Source organism: Haliotis asinina, chromosome 2 (genome assembly GCF_037392515.1).
Source record: "Haliotis asinina isolate JCU_RB_2024 chromosome 2, JCU_Hal_asi_v2, whole genome shotgun sequence".
Classification (NCBI taxonomy): domain Eukaryota; kingdom Metazoa; phylum Mollusca; class Gastropoda; order Lepetellida; family Haliotidae; genus Haliotis; species Haliotis asinina.
Genome location: NC_090281.1, coordinates 63,707,172 through 63,731,418, shown reverse-complemented (window position 1 = coordinate 63,731,418; position 24,247 = coordinate 63,707,172). Strand labels below are relative to the sequence as shown.

The 24,247-nt window shown below is 39.0% G+C and overlaps 1 protein-coding gene across 1 annotated transcript; it reads left to right on the top strand.

Moving 5' to 3' along the window:
- The first annotated feature begins 7,243 nt into the window (after positions 1–7,243).
- LOC137271946 (uncharacterized) lies at positions 7,244–20,676 on the top strand. Its single transcript, XM_067804328.1, has 7 exons — positions 7,244–7,301; positions 7,874–8,059; positions 10,127–10,270; positions 16,953–17,066; positions 17,398–17,577; positions 19,055–19,207; positions 20,045–20,676. Exons 1-7 carry the CDS (start codon positions 7,244–7,246, stop codon positions 20,608–20,610), a joined length of 1,401 nt encoding a protein of 466 aa, XP_067660429.1. The 3' UTR covers positions 20,611–20,676.
- The last annotated feature ends 3,571 nt before the right edge of the window (positions 20,677–24,247 follow it).

Sequence of the window (24,247 nt, the reverse complement as noted above, 5' to 3'; positions counted from 1 at the left end):
TGAAACAGGGCTATCTCTTGATAATCAAAAGAATGCGGCATGCGGAGACAGTAATATACTTTTGGGTGACTCTTAACTAACAGCACCTAGTCGGATCTCCCGACACCATCATTTTTTTAAGTCCTTATGTTTTTATTTCCCTATAGGTAAGGTGTACAATATGGAGTACAACATACAACATAGCTATGTATAAGAGTTCTTACAGTATGGAATGTATCAGATGGCATAGAAATGTGTTCAGTTCTACAGTATGGAATACATAGTATGGCATAGCAATGTACCCACCTCTTACAGTATGGAATACGTCACGTGGGATAGCAATATACACGGTTCTTACAGTATGGAATACATCGCATGGCATAGGAATGTACCCACTTCTTAGAGTGTTGAATACACACGTGGTATACCTCCCGACGCCATCATACTTCCGCCACAGAATCTGTCCACGTAGTTCATTGTAAACTGTTCATTTTGAATCGTTAGACACGCCGTCTTTCGTTTCAACTTTCAACAAGTAATCTTGATATATTAGAGAAACGGAATCGTCAGAGTCCGTGACTGTCCGTTCTCATGGAGATGCGAGTAACGAGGAGAGTTTCGATAACCCACGCTTGTCTAAGAGACGACCGACGGGTTCCTAGTGATCTGACTTGCTGACTTGGTTAACACATACCATTGTATCCCAACTGTGTAGATCCATACTCACGATACTGATCACAGGATTCTCTGGTCTGGATTCGATTATTTACAAATCGAAGCCATATAACTGGAATATTGATCAGTGCGGCGTTAAACACCAAACAAACCAACCAAACGTCCCTGCACGGTGTCGCTTCAGCGCCTGTGTTGTCGTCCATGCAAACGTCTCAAGACAGAGATGGATGTGTTCTTGGTTTATTTCCCACTTCCGAACATGGTACATACTGTGTGGTCCGATATTTTTGCTCACATTGGAAACATGGCATGCAGGCGCCGTAGCAGTAACATGTCAATTATGTAGATGGGATATAAGAAGGGAGGCGAATCTTGTTCTGGCACTTCTTGGCAAATCATGTGCTGAAAGAAAATATACCGATACCATAAACGACTTGTTAAGCTCTGTCGTGTGTTGACATGACGTGCAGCTGCAGACTGTGGTTCTCCAGTTGAGGACATTTTACATTGGGGTATGTTAGGGTTGTCAGCAGTCATTTTCCCATTTCCAGTAGTGAGTGAGGTAAAATTTAGTGTCACCACTTCCAGTGTGTCGACAAACATATCATAAGTGTTGACAGAAGTTTGACGGTTATTGTCATTGTCACTGCACATCATTGTCATAACTTGCATGTGCATTCTGCCATGAATCTCCTGTCAAAGACATTTCCGTCCTCTGTCATACAAACGTTAAAAATGTTAAAACATCAGCTGTAGATCGTACCATTTAAACTATTACATGTGTATGGAATGTTTCATGAATGAACACGTCATATCAATGTCTTCTATCGTTTTTACTTTTTAGAAATAATTATACTTCACCTATTGAAGGATTATCTGCCCTTGGTACTTCTCACTTGTGACCCTGAGGCTGTTTTGGTATCTTGCAGAGTCAACAGGCAAAACTACAATTGGGGCACCGTTTTCATCATCTTTATTATTCTTCCAAAGTAACTGGAATATTGATAATTCGGAATTTGATCAATATCAACTGAGCTCAGATTAGATTTTAGAATAGGTTCCCATTTACCAGATTTTAGAATAGGTTACCATCTACCAGATCTACCAGATCATATATACGTAGTTACAGCACCGAGGAAATCCGTGATGTGGATCTGAACTGTGGGTATTAGTCTCTGATACAGTTGTTGATTTACAAAATCAAATTAATATTTTTAGCCGAATGTGGTCTAACTATTAATGTGAACAAAACTAAACTAAAATTGTTATATTTCGACGAGCTGGACTCTCACTGCAAAATCTGGTTTTACAAAGGAAAACGTATTTCTAAACTAAAGATTATAAATAACTTGGTTTGCTCTTTAGCAGTGCAATGGATGTAAAGAAGTCTGCTTTCAATCTCTCACTGGGAGATAAAAGGGCTCTTTTGCTCATTTTCGCTGTGACTAATGGATTAGGAATGGTTCCACCTCAGTTGTTCTATTCGATACACAAATCCAGCCTATTCTTACTTAGTTTTCCGCCACCATCATCAAGGTGGAATTTTACAAAAGTCGATTGGTCTCCGTTTCGAACAGTATACACTGAAAGGTTGCAAACTAACTTATTGCTAAATGTTCCTGATCCTATTCAAACCTTTTCTGATGAACTAAATATCATAGCTGATGAATGCATTCCACACATTTGTAAACCATGCTTTAACATTGATTGCAAACAAGTTAGTGCGGAGAGAAGAAAATGCAGAAAAATACTCCATCTAACTGTTTATAATTTGAGTCAATTTAAGAATTCTTGGCTCGGCCAAGGCTCGGCGCACATTTAAGAAAAATAAACGGCAGTCATGGCAAAACTTGCTTTCCCGTTTGTTTTAGAAACGATTGAACAAATAGTCGTCAAAACATTTACAGCAAAATGCCCATGCAAGTGAGCGGAAAAGAGTACAGTATTGATCACTATAAAACGAAAGACGTGTCCAGTACTGACCGTGCCACGACTGAGTGCCGCCAATCGAACTGAATCGCCTTGAAGCTGGGGATCATTTCCTCCAGACCAGTTCCTCCCAAGATCGCCTGAAAAGCGAGATACCACCCAGCCTAGGACCGCAACATTCGGGCTGCTCACTTGCGTCATTGTCTTGCCACAGCCGTGGAGAATGCACAACACATCTCTAGTTTGAGACGAATTTCCGACTAAACTGTCAGGAATCGATTACGTGAAGTGGGGATTCGACCAAAAATTGTGGCAACTGTTTTGAGAGACTTGCAATCGCTTGCGTTGGTTTCGTAGAGTCCGGAACTGAAACCTTAGAAAATGTAGGCTAGTCTGGTTCAGTGATGAATCACGATTTCTTCTTCACAAGCTAGATGGAAAATAGCGTTCTTACCGCTGTTGAATATTTTGCCCCTATTTGATTCAACTGGACGGGGCCTGTGTCATGGTATGTTTCCGATTATGAACCGACGGCGGAAGTCGTTCTTACATAACAATGCTACTTCACATACAGTCTGTGTCTTGCCCTGGCCTTCATTATCACCTGGTCTAAGCCCGATAAAGCATATTTCTGATGAACCCGATCGAATCGTGATATTACTGGAATATTGCTAATAGCGGTGCAAATGGTCACTCACTCATTCACGCACGTCGTGTTGTTTTGTGAAACAAAAGCGTACAGATGCTTACACAAATTATAAAAAGGTCGCACCAGCATAAAGATCAGCGTCACAGAGATAGAGGCAGGTCTTTCAAAGATATCTCGTAGTTTTTTTTAAAAAATGTGGCAATTTTCAATAAAAAGGTGTCACTCCTATTAATGATGCTATATATCTTTAATTAGATATACAAAAGGCGACCATGTTTGTCGCAAGAGGTGACTAACGGGATCGGGTAGCCAGAATCGCGTATTTGGTTGACATACATGTCATCGGTTCCCAATTGATGCTCATACTGTTGATCACTGGACTGTCTGGTCCAGACCGCCGCCATACAGGTGGAATATGGCTTAGTGCAGTGTAAAACTAAACTCACTCACTCGCTCGCTTTAATGAAATATACAATATAAGAGTAGATTTTGCTACATTAGCCAAAATGACCTGCTGCCCATCATATCATTTACCATGAAAAGCCAAACTCATTAAAATCGCGATAGGAATGACAGTGATATAGGCACGTTCGTAGTGCAGCCAACACAGTTATGCCAGTGATACAGTGACGGCCACCGAATAACCAACATAGGGTTTACAAGTGGTACAGTGACAGGTACAGTGACAACATATGTCATATTTGGGATTTCACTTTCTAATACAGTACAAATTCTAGTACTTTTTTGGTAGAGTTCCATCCGGGATTCGAACCCGCACCCTCAGAGTCAGGCACCTAACCGCCAGCACACAAAGTAGAAGTCGCTGTGGCTGAGCGGGCTCGGCGGCTGACTTTTTTGCAAGGAATTAGGTGCTTGACTAAGTTATGTGGTTTAACATTTGCGTTAACAAAATATAACGAATGTTTATCAGTTCCAACATCTAATTCAGAAGTACAGTCAGAGTGCCGAATGACGTCACTGAAATATATTTTCCGTTAATTACGTTTATTACAGTTTGGGGCGGTGGGGTAGCCTAGTAGTTAAAGCGTTCGCTCGTCACGATGAAGACACGGGTGCAATCAACCCACCCCACGCGGAAACGTCACTTACTGTTGCAGTTTTGTAGTTGTTGTACGAGGTGAAGAGTTGGTATAGCAGCTCTTCTGGCCTGTCCATCATCACAATATATGACCTATCCATATATTTGATGAAAAAGTTACCCATCTTGCAATAAATATGCAAACTGTACACGTACTCAGATCAACTTCCTTCAATGTTACAAGTCAGCTGCTACCAGCGTAGTGTGACTGGAACTTTAGTGCAATCCCTTAGGGTAATATTACAGTGGTATACCACAATATTTTATATTAATTAATAAGCATCAAAAGATTGATTATTGCCATCTTCACATGACAACAAGGTTAAAGAATATCTACTTGTTCATATTAGAACCGAAAGCTATCCGTCTCGTTTAACATATTATTAAACCATGTGCACAAGACTGCAAAAATTATGAAAATTTAGTGCTAAATGACACCGCCGAATAAAATGTAATTACTAATAATCGATGTTCTCACATTGAGCGTATTCTAACGTTCTCAGACATAGAGAGATCGTGATCATGGTATTCTTTGTTAAATGGACGTTTCAGTAAGTCCATACTTTAATTGGAAAACGAACATATATATATATACAAATAAGGCTTTGAATGTCGTGAACAGTCGTGACCCGAAGACGGAGAGTTCAGCCTCAGAAACGTAAGTTACTATCATTGTTTATGACCATTGAGGGATAAAGCCCGTTTTCATCTATTATCTACATAACAGGAGTAAAATGTTCCGAAAATGTTATCATCTTTTTCATACCCCAGTTGCATGTTTGAGTGTTATGGTTGCTACGGCGATGCATACCAGAAACTAGTATAAAATGTCCAACAACAACAGTTCATGTAAAGTAAACGTCAATATAGTTTGCTTGTGAAGTCTTTAATTTAAATGTTTCTCGACTATATAAACGCAAGATATATACATATGTACAAGTGTGTGTATCTATCTATCTATCTAGATAGATAGATAGATAGATAGATACACACATGTACATATGTACACACGAATATATATACTCTATATATCTGTGTGTATATATACATGTATGTGTGTGTGTGTGCGTGTGTGTGTGTGTGTGTGTGTGTGTGTGTGTGTACGAGTATGCTTGTATATGATATACATTATATACATAAACGTATTACATAAACAGACTCTGACAAAACTATGGTTTCCAAGTACACTGAGGAACAAATTTCATGATTCTACAATTTGCAATATCACAAAACTCTATACTCTAACGAATCTAACCCCGCATATATCTGTGTCTTCAATCCTCTCCATGAGGATTTGCATAACAAAAAGTCGTCTCTTGTTCCGCCTCTTGGGCTCAGAATAAAACCATTTATTGCTGCTGCTGGCATTGACCTGGAAAACATAGCTCCTGTCCGACTTTCTTTCTTCTCCTCCTCCCTGGCTGTTTGATTTAATAATTTAAAAAGCAGAAACTAACTAGTTACAATATAAACAGGAATATAGTCAATTAAAAAGTAAATATGGCAATTACAAATCATTATTTACAAATGGGTCCAAGGATGGTGGCGCAGGAGCTTGTGTCACTGTCACTGGATCCAGAACAAAATCTTCTAGATTACCAGATAACAGCTCTATTTTAACACCTGAAGCAAATGCTGTATTAACAGCCCTTAAATGTATTCAATGACACCCTAAACGTAAACAATATACATGCATAATCTATTCAGACTCTCTTTCTCGTCTTCAGGCGATTAAAAATTGATCATGTAAACATCCACTTTTAAATAAAGATCTTGCTACTGGCCAGTGCGACATCGTCTTTTGTTCGTTACCCAGCCACGTTGGTATTTCTGGGAATACGATGGACGATCTTGCTCGAAAAGTTGCATTCAACAAATCTGTGACACCACTTCTTATTCCATATTCAGATTACAAAGCTAGCATTAGAACGTTTATCCGTGATCAGATGGGACACTCAAGTAGGTATCAATAAATTACATGCTATGAAACCCTATATTGGTTGCACCTACTTGGGTTGTCGGTCCACATTTGAGGAGGTCATCATGCGACGATGTCGTATTGGCCATACAAGATATACCCGTGCATATTTGCTAACAGGTGAGGATCCTCCGTTTTGTATCCCGTGTGAGGAAAGACTCACGATATAGCATGTCTTGCTTGACTGTGTTGAATATTTCATCACAAGCGATACATATTTCAAATCAAATCCCGAACTATGATGGATCTTTTTAATAATGTCAGTTATCATTTAATCATTGCGTTTTTAAAAGAATCAGATTTATTAAATGACTTGTAAATAATTAATTAGTTTATTATTGGTTGTTTAGTGACTGAGATTGTTAGTGGCTGTACCCTCAAAGGGGGCTGAAGTATTGTAAAATTATTGTCCTCCTGAGAGGGTACGTAAGTTCCAAAACATTCGAAGTAAAATTAAAACTTACCAGGCCTTTTAAACGTAGTATTCTTCTTGTTTTAATATTGGCTGACATTTCCCACAAAAGCCAGCAGCTGATGGGATGGTGTAAATCCAGCTAGAATCTATGCAGGTAGCAAAGGTACTGTAACTCCCCATGTTCCCTAGTATCGAGATCTACCTTCAGTGTTGTTGGCGATTCATAACACGTGTTTTATATTGTATCGTCTTCGTTTATTACTGCGTTTTAGTTTTTCCTGCTAGTTTTATGTTTATAGCTGTGATAATCTAGTATTTTTACTGTCCATCATTGGCAGCTTTTTATAATGTACATATATTCCTTCCCAGTGTTAAATGTCCTCGTCACGATATGGCTGAAATATTGCCGCTGTGACGTTGAATTTAAACTCACTCACGCACTCACCGGGCTGAGATCATTTTAACTATATCCTTCCTATGAACGTTATTAACGAGACTAGTTTTGCTTTTTTGCAGAAAATGGTGGCAAGATTCCTCCTCACTATTTGCATGCTGCCATTGTGTTCCGCACTACCGAGTGAGTAAATGTTGCTCTGTATGCAACCTGTGCTTTGGAAATTTCCATCAATCCATGCAGTTATCGGTATTCATTCATTCATTTTCATGCTGTGCGATTTAAATTATAGAATATATGTTGTTTTGTATTTGGCTAAACTGTATTGCAATCGCCATCGACCGAAGGGATGGTGTATATCTAGCTAGGGTACTTGCAGGCAGCAAAAGCGCTGTCCCGACGGTGATCTACGTTCAGTTGTTGGCGATATATAGCCTGTTTTATGTTGTATTGTGTTAATAGAAGCAGCTTACAAGATTTAGGAACTAGTAGTTTTGTATTCATGTCTGTGATCTGGTGTTTTAACTGTCCTTTGTGGACAGGCTTTCTGGTTTCTTTGTAATCGAACTTTGTATTTATCATGTATTTAAAACTTGTTTTAGTCACGGATGAAATATTGTCGATGTGACTTCAAATCTTAACTCACCCACATAATTCAAATCACGAATTAGCGGAAAGTCAATGTCATTCACAACTATGTCATGTTACAGTATATATACAAAAATTATTCAGTATTTTACATCCACATTTTTCAGCCTTCTGTCCCCCTCTAAGATACCTCAACAACATTGAACAGCGATGGCCCTTTTTTGGTCAGGGTTCTGGCATTGATGACAGTGGTCTTAAGTCAGGTTACTATATTGCATCTGATCGTGGACATCTGCTGGAATATCCTCCTGGACTTAATAAGTGCGGTGGGCGATACCCAATCTGGAGGAAAGGTAACCATATCCTGCACTTCTTGTTTCAACCATATGGTACGCTGATGTATATAGGTGACTTGGTTTGTTGGATTGCGGGGGATCAGGACTTTGATCTGATCATGAAGATACACAGTGACATAACCTCTCCTGTAAGCCATGACGGATGACATCAAAGTTCCAAAACACAAAAATCTCTTCTAGCAATATTGCAGCAGCTCCAAGTTTCCATTAATACCAAAAAAGTATATGATGTAAATTTCTATTTAGAGTTGTTCCATACGTTTACATGTTCCTTTTCAAGATAATCGTTGACTAGCTCTTCACTTGTGTCTTTAACACGTGCCAATGGTATGGTCATCTTTCCATGAATACTTGGCACCCGCGGCGAGCCACTTCCACTTTTTCCTGTGGTCCACAATTTAGAAAACTGAATGCTAAGTCAAGCAAAGTAAACGCCAAAACTGATTCTCGCAAGCCGATATCTAAGGTGTGGAATATAATCCAGAAAATGAAGGGTAAGGGCTCTGAATCTAGCATCCACCGTCTAAAAGATGGGGAAAATTATTGACTGATAAATCAGATATTGCAAATATACTTTGCCAAACATTCTTCCTCATCTAATTATGTTCCCGGATTCCAAAAATATTAAAAAGCAAGAAAGGAAATCTGTTAATTTAAATTCAGATAATGGGGAGGACTACAATGAGCCCTTTCCGATACATGAACTTTATATTGCTGTTGATTAGTCTCACGATAGCTTTTGGAGCTGATGGTATACATTATCAACTTCTGAAGCACTTGTCAGACTCACGTTTGGAGACGCTATTTTATATTGTTGATAACATCTGCGCATGTGAAAATTTCCCTTCGTCGTGGTGTGATGCAAAAATTGTTCTCATCCCGAAACCTGGACGTGATCCGACTGATCCTTCCAATTATTGACCCATTTCATTAACTAGCTGTCTTTGCAAAACCATGGAACGCATGATAAACAATCGACTTGTTTGGCACTTGGAGTGAGTGAGTTATTATTTAACGTCAAATTGGCAATATTTCAGCCATATTGTGACGAGAACATTTAACACTAAAGTGGAATATATGTATATCATAAAAACCTGTCAACGAATGACAGTAAAAAAACTAGAATGTAACAAATGGACTTAAAGCTAGCGTGGAAAGTTAAAGAAAACTCAATTTTTGGTATACTTTTTACCAGTGCATATGAAAGGCTTCTGGTTAGTCATAAACGGAACACAACTTTTTAAACAAAAAACAAAAAAAACTTGTGGTTCGTGATAATAATAATAGTGATATTTAGTTTCTTTCTCGCCCGCAAACGAAACCACAGACAGGTTACGTAACTCGCCAGAGAACCGGAAGTGACGTCACTGACTGAACGATTTCCAGTTAGTTGTATACGAAATGTGTAGGAAGCTCGTCATTTTGCTGATTTCTCGACGTCACCAAAGACATGCCGAATTGTTGTGTTAGCGTCAACTGCTCCATGGGGTCGGGTGTTGGTGTCACTATGCACAGATTTCCACCGGACCCCGTAGTTTGTGATAAAATTGGTTGCTTGTGTGCGCCGCCAAAGTCCGTTAGAGTTATTGAGATTATGGTTTCTTTTCATCAAGTTAGAAAATCAAAGCTAGTTTTTACTATTAGTTAAATATGTACTTGAATAATGGCCAAAAGGATTTTGCATGACACAACTTGTAACATAACGACTTCTTCCACGGAAGCAAGGTGGGGGTCGAAGTGACATAAATATTGCAAGTAATAAGTACTTACCAAACAATACCCACCAACTAAGATTCGTGTAAGAATTGGTCTTCAGCCACCCAGGCGTATTGTAAGAGGCGACTACCGGCGTCGGGTAGTCAGTCGGGTTTCAATTGCGTAGATCGATGTTCATGATGTTGATAACAGTATTGTCATATCCTGACTCAATTATTTACAGACCGCCGCCAAATAGCTGGAATACAGATCAGTGCGGCTGTAAGCAAACAAACAAGGTATACTGATAAACAAACAAATCAAACTTTGTCATGGGATTTCCTGTAAATGACTCTTTTTCTGTTGTAGAACTTACAGCGACCATGTCAGTCGTATGCGTCCAGAATGAGACCAGCACATGTGCCAAGGAAATGGAACTACAAACCGCTTTATGCGGAGGTGAAGAATTCTATTCCCTGAGAACTGATGTTGAAGATAGTGTCTTCTGTTTCCGTAAGTATGTTTTGATTAATTCTATTATGTGAAGTAAATTTCGGTAGAATATGTCAAAAGTGAAACCTCAAGTTTTGTTAACTGGATACAATTGTGGATATTATGTCTCATAAGTTTCTTGTATAAGTTTCTGATTGCAATTCATTACTTGGTAACCCCTGTGACTTGCTTATTCCATTATCGCATGTTGTGTTTGGTGTTGTTTACTACAAATATTGAAGTGTACTAACTTATTTCAATACATGGTATTTTTACTACCATACAGATTGTTTACTCCATAAATTGTATGCTATCGCATGCTTACGTGGCGGAGAAAAACATCCCCGAAGCTAGCTCAGGTGACCTAAGACTCACATGCGCCTTGAGCAAGTTGAACCCACAACTGCTTCAAGTCAGGAACCTTTGCATGAAAAGAATGGTCCAGTGGTTGCAAACTCAAAACCTCCAGTGGACGTCCGTTTCGATCTTTTTCCTCTTTCTGATGGAAACATTTTAGGTGCATCCGAAGATCCGCATACTTTTTGTTTTATTCCATTTACTGGGACACTTGTGATATACCTTCGGAAAGGTACAAAATGTGACTTTTCCCAAAACTGAAATTGATTTACGTAATGAAGCTATCTCTCTCAGAGGTTCTGTTCGTGTTATGAAGTTAATTGTTATGTTTCTGCTGCCGCTCGAACCTCTCACATGTTCCAGAAAAATACATCTAATTATAATTTAAAAAATAGTTTCTAGAAAACTTCATGAAACTAAAAGAAACATTTCCTGCATAAAAGTGTGCCTTAAAATAAGATCGTAAGGTAACCCAATGCCTTATAGTTAATTTGGAGACGATTCAAACTTCCGTACAACACAACGACAGGAAAGGTATTTATCCAAATGGTCGATTGCCTTAAGGCTGAATTAAAGACTTGGACTGGATGGGAAAAAATGGGAAAAGAACAAATTTATGAAACAAAGTAAGTCATTAGAAAAAAATGATAAGCGTTTATACAGGAAACTCAAAACAAAGGGTGGTGGTGGACATGCTAACGGACTCCCATTGACGCCAATGAAAGGTTCTGGAAACAGGTGTAGTCTGTGCATAGCGACTGTAACATTAAGGCATCATGGGTTCATTATCTGAATCATGCCATGCACGAGAAAATAACCATGTCATTTATTTGTTACGTCCCATCAAATTGCCTAACAAGTTCAAATCTATACAGCTCCAGGGCATGATGGCGTTCAAAACCGGTATTGGACACTGTTCCCTGGATGCAGTCAGCTGGTCTTGAAACAGAAACAGAGGGCTTCATGGCATAATGATCTTGTAGTCCCTATGCCAGAGCCTGAGCGGGACCATACTAATCCGTCTAATTGCAGACCAATCTCTAATTGTGAACGAGTTGTGTTTGTAAAACCATAGAACGAATGGTAAATAAAAGATTACCTTGGAAGATAGAAAGCAATCAACCTGAAACAAATATTCAATGTGGATTCAGCAAAAAAGGACGGGCACCCGTCACTCCTAGTGGTGGGTGCAGCATAATGCTAAAATCTCGTCAACACCCATTTGTGGGTTATATTTGGCCCACCAACCTGTTTGCCCTGTGTAGCGCCCCTGAGTCGTCGGAGGACGGGTCCTGGTGCTTGATTCCAGGAACAGCGTCCCTTTGCTCAACACACCACTTTGAACCTCACTTTACCTAAACAGGTGGTAGAATGAGTCCGGTTCTATCAATGGGTTGGTCATGCTAATTTTTTAAATTATTAGAAAAAAAATGTCATTTGTCTCGGCTTCATGACAGTATATTTGTATTTTGATAGTACTAATCCAATTTAGTATTTAGCTTAGAGTCCTATGTCCAGAAGGCAATCTCCCGATTTGATGGAATAATTACTTACTCAAAATCCGTTGATTTTCTAATTTCTCAGACTCGTAACTGAATCCGTTTGTAATATCCAAAGTATCCAAGACATAGCAGGTAAAATTAAAAACATTAAACGCATTAAACAGGAGCTTTATTATTACTCGAATTCCTACATCAAGCAACCAACCTGCTGTCAATAGAGCTGTTTGGAGGAACTATGTCTCCAAAATTAATTCACGCACGCAAAAGTCCAAAGTAAGTCAAAATTACTGATAAGTCTAAAATTGCAAATACAACTGGCGAAACTATTGCCAAGAATACATCATCGGCAAATCATGTGTCTGAGTTTCAGAAATATTAGAAACAACAGGAAAAGACATGGAATAGTTTCGAAACAAATAATGGTGAAGATTATAGAGAAGTCTTTTCATTACATGAGGTGCATACTGCTCTTGAGCAAGCTCATAACACTGCAACGGATGGTGATAATATACATTGTTAGGTACTGAAGCACTACGTCTGTAGACTTTCCTCCCTCAAATCGTAATACCAGTGTAGTCCCAATACCAAAACCTCTCGGGGATCTTACAGATTCGTCGACGTCTTTAACTAGCTGTGTCAGTGAAACCGCGGAACGCATGGTGAATAGTAGATTAACGTGGTATCTTGAAACCATGAACCTTGTAACAAATATCCAGCATGGTTTCAGGTAAAAAATCGTGGTACCAATACTATAGCATTGATCACAATGCTATAGTAAATAAACAACATGCTGTATCACTTTTGTTTGATCTCAAGAAAGCTTATGATACCACCTGGAACCATGGCAGTTTGAAGGATTTACATGATTTTGGTTTGAAAGGCCGTTTGCCTCTGTTTATATCACAATATTAAAGAGACAAGCAATTTCAAGTCCGGGTGGCTTCAACCCTGTCTGATCATTACAATCAGGATCAGGGTGTTGCTCGAGCGAGGATTTTGCCTGTCACAGTAAATATGTTGTAAAATCTGTTTTTAAAATCAGCAGTTTAGCCAGTGTTTCAACTGGGATTCAGTCGATGGAGCACTTTTTGTGTATGATTTTAATATTTCCTGTAGGTTGAAAAACGGCTTTAAAACGGCTTTAACTTTTCTCAATCGAAAACTAACTGCATCAAGTTGTGCAGTAAATACAAACCACATATGGACTTTGGCACGCCAACTAAAGTTATCAAGGGTACGTAAATCCCAAAACTTTCAAGTCAATGTAAACTTTCCAGGCTTTTAGTATTCTTGCTATTTTAATTTTGGCTAAAATTTCTTACAGTCGCTAGTGGTTGAAGGGATGGTGTAAATCCAACTAGGGTCCATGCAGGTAGCAAAGGTACTGTAAGTACCCATGGTGCCTAGTCTGGTGATCAACCTTCAGTTGTTGGCGATCTATAGCCTGTTTTCATATTGTATTGTCCAAATAGTGATATTAGATTTAACTTTCCTTGCTAGTTGTAAATCTGATTGTGATATCCTAGTTGTTTCACTATCATTTGCCTACAGGTTTTTATAATACACGTATGTTCCATTTCAGTGTTAATTGTTCTCGTCATGATATGAGTGAAATATTGCCAAGGTGACGTTGAATATTAGCTCACTCACTGGCTTAAGTTGTCCAGGAGGTCAAGTTTTCCATCACAAAGGATAACTATTTCATTGTCAAGACAATTAAAGTTTTCTTGTAATGTTAATAATCGTTTACTAATTGCTTTTTAAAGGAAATAGAATTATGAGGTAAATTTAAATAGGTAAATATTATTTCAGGTAGCAAAGACACAGAAAATCCCCATGGTCCCCAGTAAGGCGATCTACCATCCGTTGCTGTCGATCTATAACCCATTTATGTTGTAATGTCCTAAATATTATATACTTGTAAGTCACATACTAGTTATATATGATTTTTAACTGTGATAGTCCAGTTCTTTTACTGTCCTTCGCAGATAGATTTTATTAGATGCCAGCATAAATTATTTCAAATATTTCATATGACCTATTACGACTGAAATTATACCAAACTGACTATAAATTTGAACACACTCATACCTTCCGCTCATCGACTAGAACTCTGCGACTATGCTTGTCGTAAGAGGCGACTAACGGGATCGGGTGATCAGGCTTGCTGACTTGGTTGGCATATGTCATCGGTTCCCAATTGCGCACATCGATGCTCATGTTGTTGATCACTGGATTGTCTGGTCCAGACTCGATTATTTACAGACCGCCGCCATATAGCTCTAATATTGCTGAGTGCAGCGTAAAACTAAACTCACTCACTCACTCGACTAGAGCTCTCCGGTGTCATGGGATATCCACAAGTGTTGGGTGATGTGTGTACACACGTCGACCTACTTCATGCCAGGAATACTTAATTCAGTTGATATCTGACGAGCATGTTGACCACAACATCCGCTCTACACCATGTTGCCTACGGAAATCGGTGACAATCCTGGCCCAGTGAGGCCGAGCGCTGTCGTCTTATAGTAAAGTGAGTCGATCATAAAAAAGCATGCATAGCTTGCAGGAATGGCACGGCGTTAGGAGCCAGAATTTCGTCCCGATAACGCTGTCCGCTGAGATAACCGTCGATCACGTCGGATGGCGTACGTTCAGTAGGAGTTATCCCTGCCCAAACCATGACCGACCTTCTGCAAAACCGGCTATGCGTGGCAACAGTGATTTGCTCTCCACAGCGACGGTAAATCCTTTGCCGACCGTCATGTGAGGACAAATTGAATCTGCTTACATTTATGTCTAGACCATCTGATACGCGCCCGTCTGTGACGTGTTGGTGGTGGTGGTACCCAAGGTCGCCTTCAGCAGTCCTGCTACCCAGAAATGTCGACGATCGATGCTCCTAGATACCCATACATTGTCAGCATTGAAGACTTCTGCTGCTTGGGTTATCCGGGGTAATGGTAATGATGATCAGTATGTTATGCGCTTAGAGCATGTCCCTTAGTGATGTGGATGAGGCGTCGTATAAGTACTCTTCTTATTATTATTTATTATTATTAAGAACATGAGTTATTCATGTGGTTATCATCTGGGACTTGTGAATATTCCAAGAACCCACTGGATTGAAATCTCTGACAGTCTACCAATATCACTCTCACGCACGTCTATATATAGCCTGATTTTATGTTGTATTGTCCAAATAGTGCTGTTAGTTTTAACTTTACATGCTAGTTTTAATTCTAATTGTGATATTCTAGTTGTTTTACTGTCTTTTGATGGCAGGTGTTTTATATTATACACATATTTTCCATATTGTCAATTTGAATAAAAATATGTACCATTTGTAAGAGAAGGTATCGAATTCGTAACAATGAAATTTTAAGGCCTGGTGTGTTTTTCCATTCTGTTAAGAAAGTTGTATAGAAAAATGAAGATTATACAACTTTTAAGAAATAGTGTTGACAATAATAGCAATTGCACATACTGACACCCGCTCAAAAAAGTTAAGCACCATCAGAAGTTACTGTCATAGTTGAGATGAACATTACTGGTAATCAGTATTTGCTACATGTAGTCCAGGTAAAATGTAAAATCTGCTTGTATGTGACAGTAAAAGCGTAATACAGATGGCAAACAAAGACATGAATAGAATAGTTCATGTTTTATTAACGTTTCGATGGAGGTATTTCTGAACAAAGTCAGTAGCATAGAAAGTTTGCTGTTGTACAATAACCAGTCAACTGTTCATTAGCACAAGGGTGGTGAAACCACCTACAAATTCATCTGTCCTTGTTCACAAAAATGGGTGTCAGTATCAGGTATAACCCCAACTCGCATTCCTCATGCTGGTAATCGGGGCGGTGGGGTAGCCTAGTGGTTAAAGCGTTCGCTCGTCACGCCGAAGACCCGTGTTCGATTCCCCGCATGGGTACAATGTGTGAGGCCCATTTTCTGGTGTCCCCCGCCGTGATATCGCTGGAATATTGCTAAAAGCGGCGTAAAACCAAACTCACTCACTCACTCACTCATGCTGGTAATCAGTCTTCTGATTTGCATTTGAGGAATATTGTTCCATTCCTCTTGGACAGACTCTTGATTTTGAACATTTGGGTCCTATACTCGCACCGTACGGCCTATGATATCCCATAATTGTCCATTGAGATTCGGGTCGGTACTTCTCGCCGGTCAAGGAAGAGTGTCAGTGGCATTACCTTGAAGATAATCCCTTACTGCGTTTATACTGTGTGACCGGGCATTATCATCCATGATTACCTTGTACGTGTTTGCCTTGGATTTGGACAGGATCGAGCTTACGATCATAAGAACAACAACCCCAGGCCGTCACAGATCCACCGAATGAAATTTCTCGCTGGATGTTATAATACATATGGTGGGTGGATCCTCGTGGACGCCTTATCCAGCTATGAACCATGTGTAACATAAACGGGCTTTCATCCGACCAATGAACTCTCCTCCAAGATCGGATAATCCACTCATGTGGTGCACTGCTGTAACCATTCCTGCATAATGCATATTAATGAAAATGCGCATTTGTTTACAAAACAAGAAAAAAGTCCGGTGACGTAATATGCAAATTTGCCTGTGGCAGTGATGTTATGCTAAGTCATCGCCGGAGTGTGTTGCCTAAGGTGGGACTACTTGTGTCACATGTGCTTCGCTCTAGGGCAGGAGTGAAATGCTAGAAACTCTGAGGAGTCAAGCAGTCAATCGCGGTCACCCACCAAAGGACTGTCCGCGCCCAACGCTTCTTAACTTCAGGATCATCAGACATGCTATGCCTACTGTCATACAGATCAAGTGATGTAATATTTGTTTTTCAGAACCGAATTTCTGCGTTTTCAATACATGTCTGAACGGAGGCACATGTATTAACGAACGGTACGGCCATCGATGTATATGTGCTCCAGGATATTCAGGTCCTACATGTCAAGGAGGTGAGTAACAATTCCTCCATAAGTCTTAAGTAATGATTACAAAATAGCATGCATTTCGATGATAATGTCATGAACAATATTGGTTGCTCCTTCTTCTCGACTCTTCATGGGTTATTCATGGCAACATATTAAAAACTATATACTATAACTATATATACCTAAAACCTTCATATTTTATAAACTTTTGTGATTACAATATATCTGATTCAGTTAAAATTAAAATATATCAATTACAGTTAATCTATTTCTATAATGTGATAATATATCTTCTCTACCATAATATGATGGGTTTAGCAACGAATTGTTTATGATGAATACATTTTGCTTGAAGATCCGTGCCAGAACTACAAAATGTTGCCCAGCATGGACCTCAGGTCCCCAAGTAACAAACTGCCTGACAGTTACAGCGATAAAATTGCTCCGGGCTGGTATGCAGCACCCCAAGGATGGAAGATGCCTACTACGGATCCAAGGTCTGGATGTGGGTCAGATTCGGCTTTATATAATAAAGGTCTGTATTATTCTATACATATATCCTGTCTATCTATCTAAGTACTGTAAGCTTTTTATCCTACTGAGAAGGTAAGTAAGTCCCTAAACATTCAAAGTACCTTCAATCTTTCTGCAGCTTTTGATCGTAGGATATGTGTGTTGTTAATGTTTGGCTAGACGTGTCTAATTTGCTAACAGTTGAAGTGTCCAGCTACGGCTACAGGAAGCAAATGTACTGTAAGTACCCATGGTCCCTAGTATGGTGATCTACTATCAGTTCTTGGCGATCTATTTTATAATGTCTTGTCCGCATTTGAAATTAAATTATAGAGATGCTAGTTTTACTTCTTAACTGGTTGGTCGTAACTGGTCCAGTTGGTTTTACTGTCCTTCATTGGCAGATTTTATAATTTACATGTACAAATGGTGAATTTTCAACATATTTTAGTCACGATATTGGCAATGTGACTTTAAAGTTTAACTCACTATTTTTGTGAGTTGATACTTATGTTAGATTGATAACAATACCCACAACAAGGCATAAATTAAATGTATGTATGATTTTACATTTACTGTGTCATCAGCAACTAAATACAAGCCAATTCAACGTGAAGTGTATTAGAATTTGTTAATTTTAATAGACCTCGCTTAAGAACACTTAGACAATGGATATATATACTGAGATAGAGAAAAAATAAGGAATATGTTTTTCTCAGATGATACATCTATGTATCCGAAATGGGAAACCCTATCTTTCGACTCTAGAGAAACGTTAGCAAAACGTTGACGTGTTAACGCTCCCTCAGTAAAGTACAGATTCTAGTTCGAGCCCTTATTACTTACTCTACTCGAACTGGATAGAACACAATCCAAAAAGATCCCACATATAACATGTAGACAAGTATTTGTCTCATTTCGAATTATAAACAGATCAACGAGATACTTCTTAATGTTGTTATATGTATTCAATATCAATAGCTGAATAGAATCATCTTTGAGACTGATGTTGTCATGCTTCTGTTGAAAGAGGAAAACAAGGAAAACACCATTTTATTGAAGTGTAATAACAGTGAGTGAGTGAGTTTAGTTTTAAGCCGCACTCAGCAATATTCCAGCCATGTGGCGGCGGTCTGTAAATAATAGAATCTGGACCAGGCAATCAAGTGATCAACACCATGAGCATCGATGTGCGCAATTGGGAACCGATGACATGTGTCAACCAAGTCAGCGAACCTGACCATCCGATCCCGTTAGTCGCCTCTTACGACAAGCACAGTCCCTTGATATGGTAAGCATAGGTTGCTGAAGGCCTATTCTACCCCAGGACCTTCACGGGTCCACAATTTGATTAATAAACACATGCTCACGACCTGCTTTCACTTTCAAGATCTGGAACGGATGGCGCGGGAATTACTATGGTCATTCATATCCCGTAATGGCACCCATCGCACAAGTTTTCAAAACTGTGTAATAAGATAGATTGTTTTTACTTGCAGCGACTGAGGGAGATCTCATGCTTATCTGCGTGACATATAGAATCCCTGGCCGTTGTTATTTAGCATTCATCATGGAAACAATGACCTGTGAAAGAAATAACGAGACGCTCTATGGAATCTTCAACGTCCATCATAGAGCAACTTACTGCTTTGGTATGTTCTTACATGGACGTTCTTCAAAGTTGTCTGAAGACAGTACCATGGATGAGAAATATCTCTCTCAATATCTCTACACGACTAACGTAATATTATGCTATCATGATGTCACAAGTTAAACTCTCTGTAATTGTTTAGATGTGTTCTTGAACTCTTACATCATTTAATCCCTCTTTCGGAGGTAATCCCTCTCGGAACACCACACACATCTATCAATTAAACTATGCATACTAAATTCAGAACTCGGGGTACCTGTCACTTGATTGCTGTTATGAAACATACAGTAAAATATATCATTAACTGAAGATCTTGAAACATCGCGTTAAAGGGCGCGAATCAGTAATAAGTCCGACTATTGGTGGAACATGTTTTATGCCAGACAATATCACTCCGGGTTCACTCATTGTCAAACCTTCTAAGCAAACGTCTATGTTTTCCTGTATCAATATATCAAAGAAATAGATTAAGACACAATTCAGGAAGTCGGAACGCAGACACTTTCATCTCAAGTTGTATTACCATCATGGGTGAACCTAAACTGTTTGGAATATTCTGCTGCTTGCATACATGTGTACCGTGTGTCAGTAATGACTTCGTATAAAGATACTAGATAATTCATTTCAAATCTGCCACGCAGCTTTGCTCCTGAGATCAGTCATGTGAGACTCCAATGGGCGAGAAAGGCGCAACAGTCACTGGACAGTGACAAGCCTGGTATTACGAATCTTTGGCCAAACGAATGCTTCGTGTAAAATACCGTTTCCCGATTTATTTCCCGAGGTATTTGACACATTATTAAACAAAATAATAATGTTTCGTTTTGATTTATTTTAGAATGCACACCATACCCTCTGGATCTTCTTATCATAGAGGACGTATCATCCTCAGTAATAAAACAGGATTTTTTGAAGATGAAACAATTTGGGTTAGAGGTTGTCAGCGGCCTTGACGTACGCCCGCAAGGTACAAATGTCGCCTTTATGTCAGTATCGAAAGAGGCGCAAATTGGGTTCCACTTGAATAGGTACACAAACGAATCTGACGTGCTAACAGCTATGGATGCACAACATGGTACTGGAGGACGCACTGTCCTAGGTGATGGTGTTAATCTGGCAGCATCTGATGTCTTCACACCCTCCAATGGTGATCGTCCAGATGCGAACAACGTTGTCTTGATTTTCACCGATGGAAAAGTCAACGGTGGGGCGAGTATTGAATCATCTTACAGTCATTTGACATCAAAAGCTGACGTATTTGTAGTGACAGTGACATCGCAAGTAGATCAGATTACAGCGAAGCTGGTCTCTTCTGGCCCTGATCATGTCAGGAGCATCTACGAAAACGATACCCTGACTTGGGCCAAAGATGCCGTCACTCCATGCAAACGATACAAAATCTAGAAGCTAACAAGAAGCAAGCAGGATATTACCTGTAATTATCTCTGCAAATAAATACCTTGCATCATATCAGTATTTTGTTATCAAAAACGTGTGCGTCTATGTGCTGTGGTCGGGAAGCGTTGTTGATACGATGATTATGTAATGCTGACATGAGAAACGAGACCTGTGAACATACGGGTTAGAATTGGTCTTCAAACAACAGCAGGAGCATCAATCTGCATAACTTGGAAAGGATGACATATGACAACTAAGTCAGCGAGCTTGACCACCCAATACCGTTAGTGGCCTCTGACGACATGTATGCTTGCTGAAGACCATTTCTAATCAGGATATGCCCGAGTCTGCCGTAGAATGTCGGATATTGCTGAATATTAGATTCCATAGACCTAGAAAACAATATCAAAATTGGTTATATGTAAGTCCTTTATCGAATCCATAATACCAATGTACATGCCTTATAATACAGTGAACTTGTCAAGCCATGTTATGTCAGTTGTTAAGAATGGGTACAATATGAAGCGGGGTTTTTTGCAAATACATATATTGACAATGAAAGTGGTAGTATTTAAAGGGACACCACAACATTGTCTTTTACCGAATAATGGGATAGTGTGTAGTATATTCAGATAGAATTTCCTTCAGAATCACCTTTTGCATCTCGTATAGAACAACATGTTAACCCCACATGGTACGGGCCTCTGGAAGTTATTTAAGATTTTGGCCCTTACTTCACCAAGACGGGTGGATAAAATGACCACCGTTCAATCTATCGGCTTATCACGCCAAGCCCTGTGCTACAACTTTTGTACTATTTTACAAAATTCTTGAAATTTATAACATGGGTTTTTTTTAGTCCTGGCAGAATTCTTTGATCACAGAATTTCAGTTACATATTTCATGTATTGCCTGGAGTCGTATGCTGAGAAGGCAGTGGTTGATGGGCCAGTCTGGTTGTAAATCTAATTGTTAATGTTTAGTTATTTAATTCCTGTTTGAGTATGTAGCATTGTGAAACGCAGTGGTAGATGGGGAGTTCTGAAGTTGAAGTCTAAACACTAACCTGATGACAACGACCTCAGACTGCTTATACAAACTGGTTACAGCCACGATCCACGTTCTATGTTTTGTTTTGGTTTGGTTTGGTTTTTTTTTTGGTTTTTTTTTGCTGTTTTGTTTTGTTTTCGTTTTTTTTTGTTCTGTTTTGTTTTTGTTTGGGGGGGGTTGTTTGTTTTTTGTTTGTTAGATTTTTTTGTCTGGTTGGTGTTTGTTTTTTGGGGGGGTTTTGGGGTTTGTTTTTTTTTTCTTTTTCTTTTCTTGTATTTTGTTGTTTTTTGTTTGTTTGTTTGGGGTTTTTTTGGGGGGAGTTGTTTTTTGTTTTGTTTTTTGGAGGGAGGGGGGTGTTGTCACTGACATGTCGGAAAACTTACACATTGTCTGTTGTGCGAGTTCACTGTGGTACACACACACAACAGAAGATTGTGACAGTAATGTCAAAGAAACTGCGCAGGAAAGTCCCATATGGAAACAGCAAATGAAAATCAATAAAATAAAATTCACGCAAAACATTAGTTCTGCAAGTTGTCAAACAAACTTACAATAGGTAAAACGTTTCTCCTAAACTTTTCTCGGCCGTTACATCTACCCAAGCATTAGGGTCACTTCCTGGTACATCTTCAAATACAAGCATATCTATCAAGAACTATATGCAAAATCACCGTTAAAGTCTCAGAGGTCTCGTTAAATCAAAACTAAGAAAGGCAGATTCTTGAAAAAACAGAAGGGTCAGAAGATAAATTCTATTATTCAACAGATATGGATCGCTTGGGGAAATCGACGTGTCCGAAGAACATTTCAGGAGACAATGCCGGAGACAAATTATTAACTAGTAAATCTGGAATTTGCAAATAAATTTGGAGAAACCTTAGCCCAAAACTCTTCCTGGTCGAATTATGTACCTCAATTTCAAAAATATAAACAGCAGGAGGAAAAGAAAACTATTAATTTCACTTCAGATAATGGGGAGACTGCAATGAAATATTTTCTATTCATGAGTTTCATACCGCTCTTTAAAAAGTTCACGATACTGCTATAGGAGCTTATAACATACATTATCAGCTGCTGGCACACTTACCTGGAATCACGTTTAGAGACCCTCTTAAACATTTCTAAGGATATTTGGACCTCTGAAAAATTTTGGTTTGGTTTGAAAGGCCGTTTGCCTCAGTTTATGTGTAAGTTTTTATATGACAGGTAATTTCGAGTCCGTGTGGGTTCAATCCTGTCATAGCATTACAATCAGGATCAGTGTGTGCCGTAAGAAAGCATACTGTCCGTCACACTGTTTAGTATTTAGATAAATGGTCTATCACAGGTTAAAACGATTCAATCGATGAAACCTTATTTAATGTTTCCTGTTGCGGTAAAAACATGCATACCATTACAGTTGTATTTGAATAAAATTAATAAATGATGCTTACGAAACGGTGTAATCGTCACAATGACCCGGTATTATATTTGGAAGGTACTCCTATTACAACAGTAAAAGTTGCCAAGTTCCTGGGATGATTTTTGATCAACATTTGACTTTTCGACCAGATATAAAACATTTTAAAAAATAAAATTCGATATATTGAGAGTACTTTGGGAGAAGTGGGGAGGTGACCCTCCTCCAACTGAACAGACTGCACTGATCCGTTCAAAATGGTGCAGCCTGCAAAAGCCACCTTCATCTTCTTGATTCAGTCCACCTCCAAGGTCCATGACGTTTCCTTTGATCTTTCAGGACCTGTCCTATCGACAGCCATAACGTCGTCGCGGATGAGCCATCTTTAAAACATCGTCGTATCAAATTATCTTTACAATATCTTACAAAAGTATATTCTAACAAATCTGATCCTGTATATAACTGTGTTTTCAATCCCCTCTGTTCATTTCCGCTGCCGACATTGAGCTAAAAAATATATCTCCTTCTTTTTTCGTCTCCTTCTTTGGCAGTTGGTTAGGCCAGAAGTCTACCTTTCATCAATATAGGATATTTCTATAGCGCATATATCCAGGCAACTAGTGCTTGCTTCTTGCAAACTAGTGCTTTCCCTCGATCATTGGATGTCAGTCTCCACGGCCCATCAATCTCAACTCACTTGGGATTATACAAATCGTGCTGCCTCTAGGTGCACCGAGGTATTTGTGGCTTTCTCTTCCGAACCAGGTACCCATTCACAGCTGGATGGACTGACTCACATAGGCACAGTACCTTGTTCAAACAACACTATTTTAAAAATCTGAAACTAATGAATTACAATATAAACAAGAATTTCTTCTAATTAAAAACAAATATAATACATACAAAACCTTATTTACAGATGGGTCCAATGACGGTGGCGCATCCCGTTCACAATTTATTGCATTTATAGAGGAACACAGATTTTGGTGCGTTTTGGCGAGTTGTCCTCAGTGACAATATTATGGATTTAAACTCGGAAATGTTTGCAGACAACGTTCACCATATATATACTGATTACATAGACACCGATGATTCAAATTCGAAAAGTTACATGGAAAACTATTATCTATGCGATTCTTTTTTCTTTTCTTTTTTTTTGGGTTTATATATATATATAGGGTAATCTGTTTTAGT

What these genes read in the sequence shown, in the direction of transcription:
- LOC137271946 (XM_067804328.1), top strand. Translation starts at nt 7,244, where the DNA reads ATGGTGGCAAGATTCCTCCTCACTATTTGCATGCTGCCATTGTGTTCC. An exon ending in AGGTCCTACATGTCAAGGAG is followed by an intron (nt 17,067 to 17,397) that starts GTGAGTAACAAT and finishes TTTTGCTTGAAG; the next exon opens with ATCCGTGCCAGAACTACAAA. An exon ending in TAGAGCAACTTACTGCTTTG is followed by an intron (nt 19,208 to 20,044) that starts GTATGTTCTTAC and finishes GATTTATTTTAG; the next exon opens with AATGCACACCATACCCTCTG.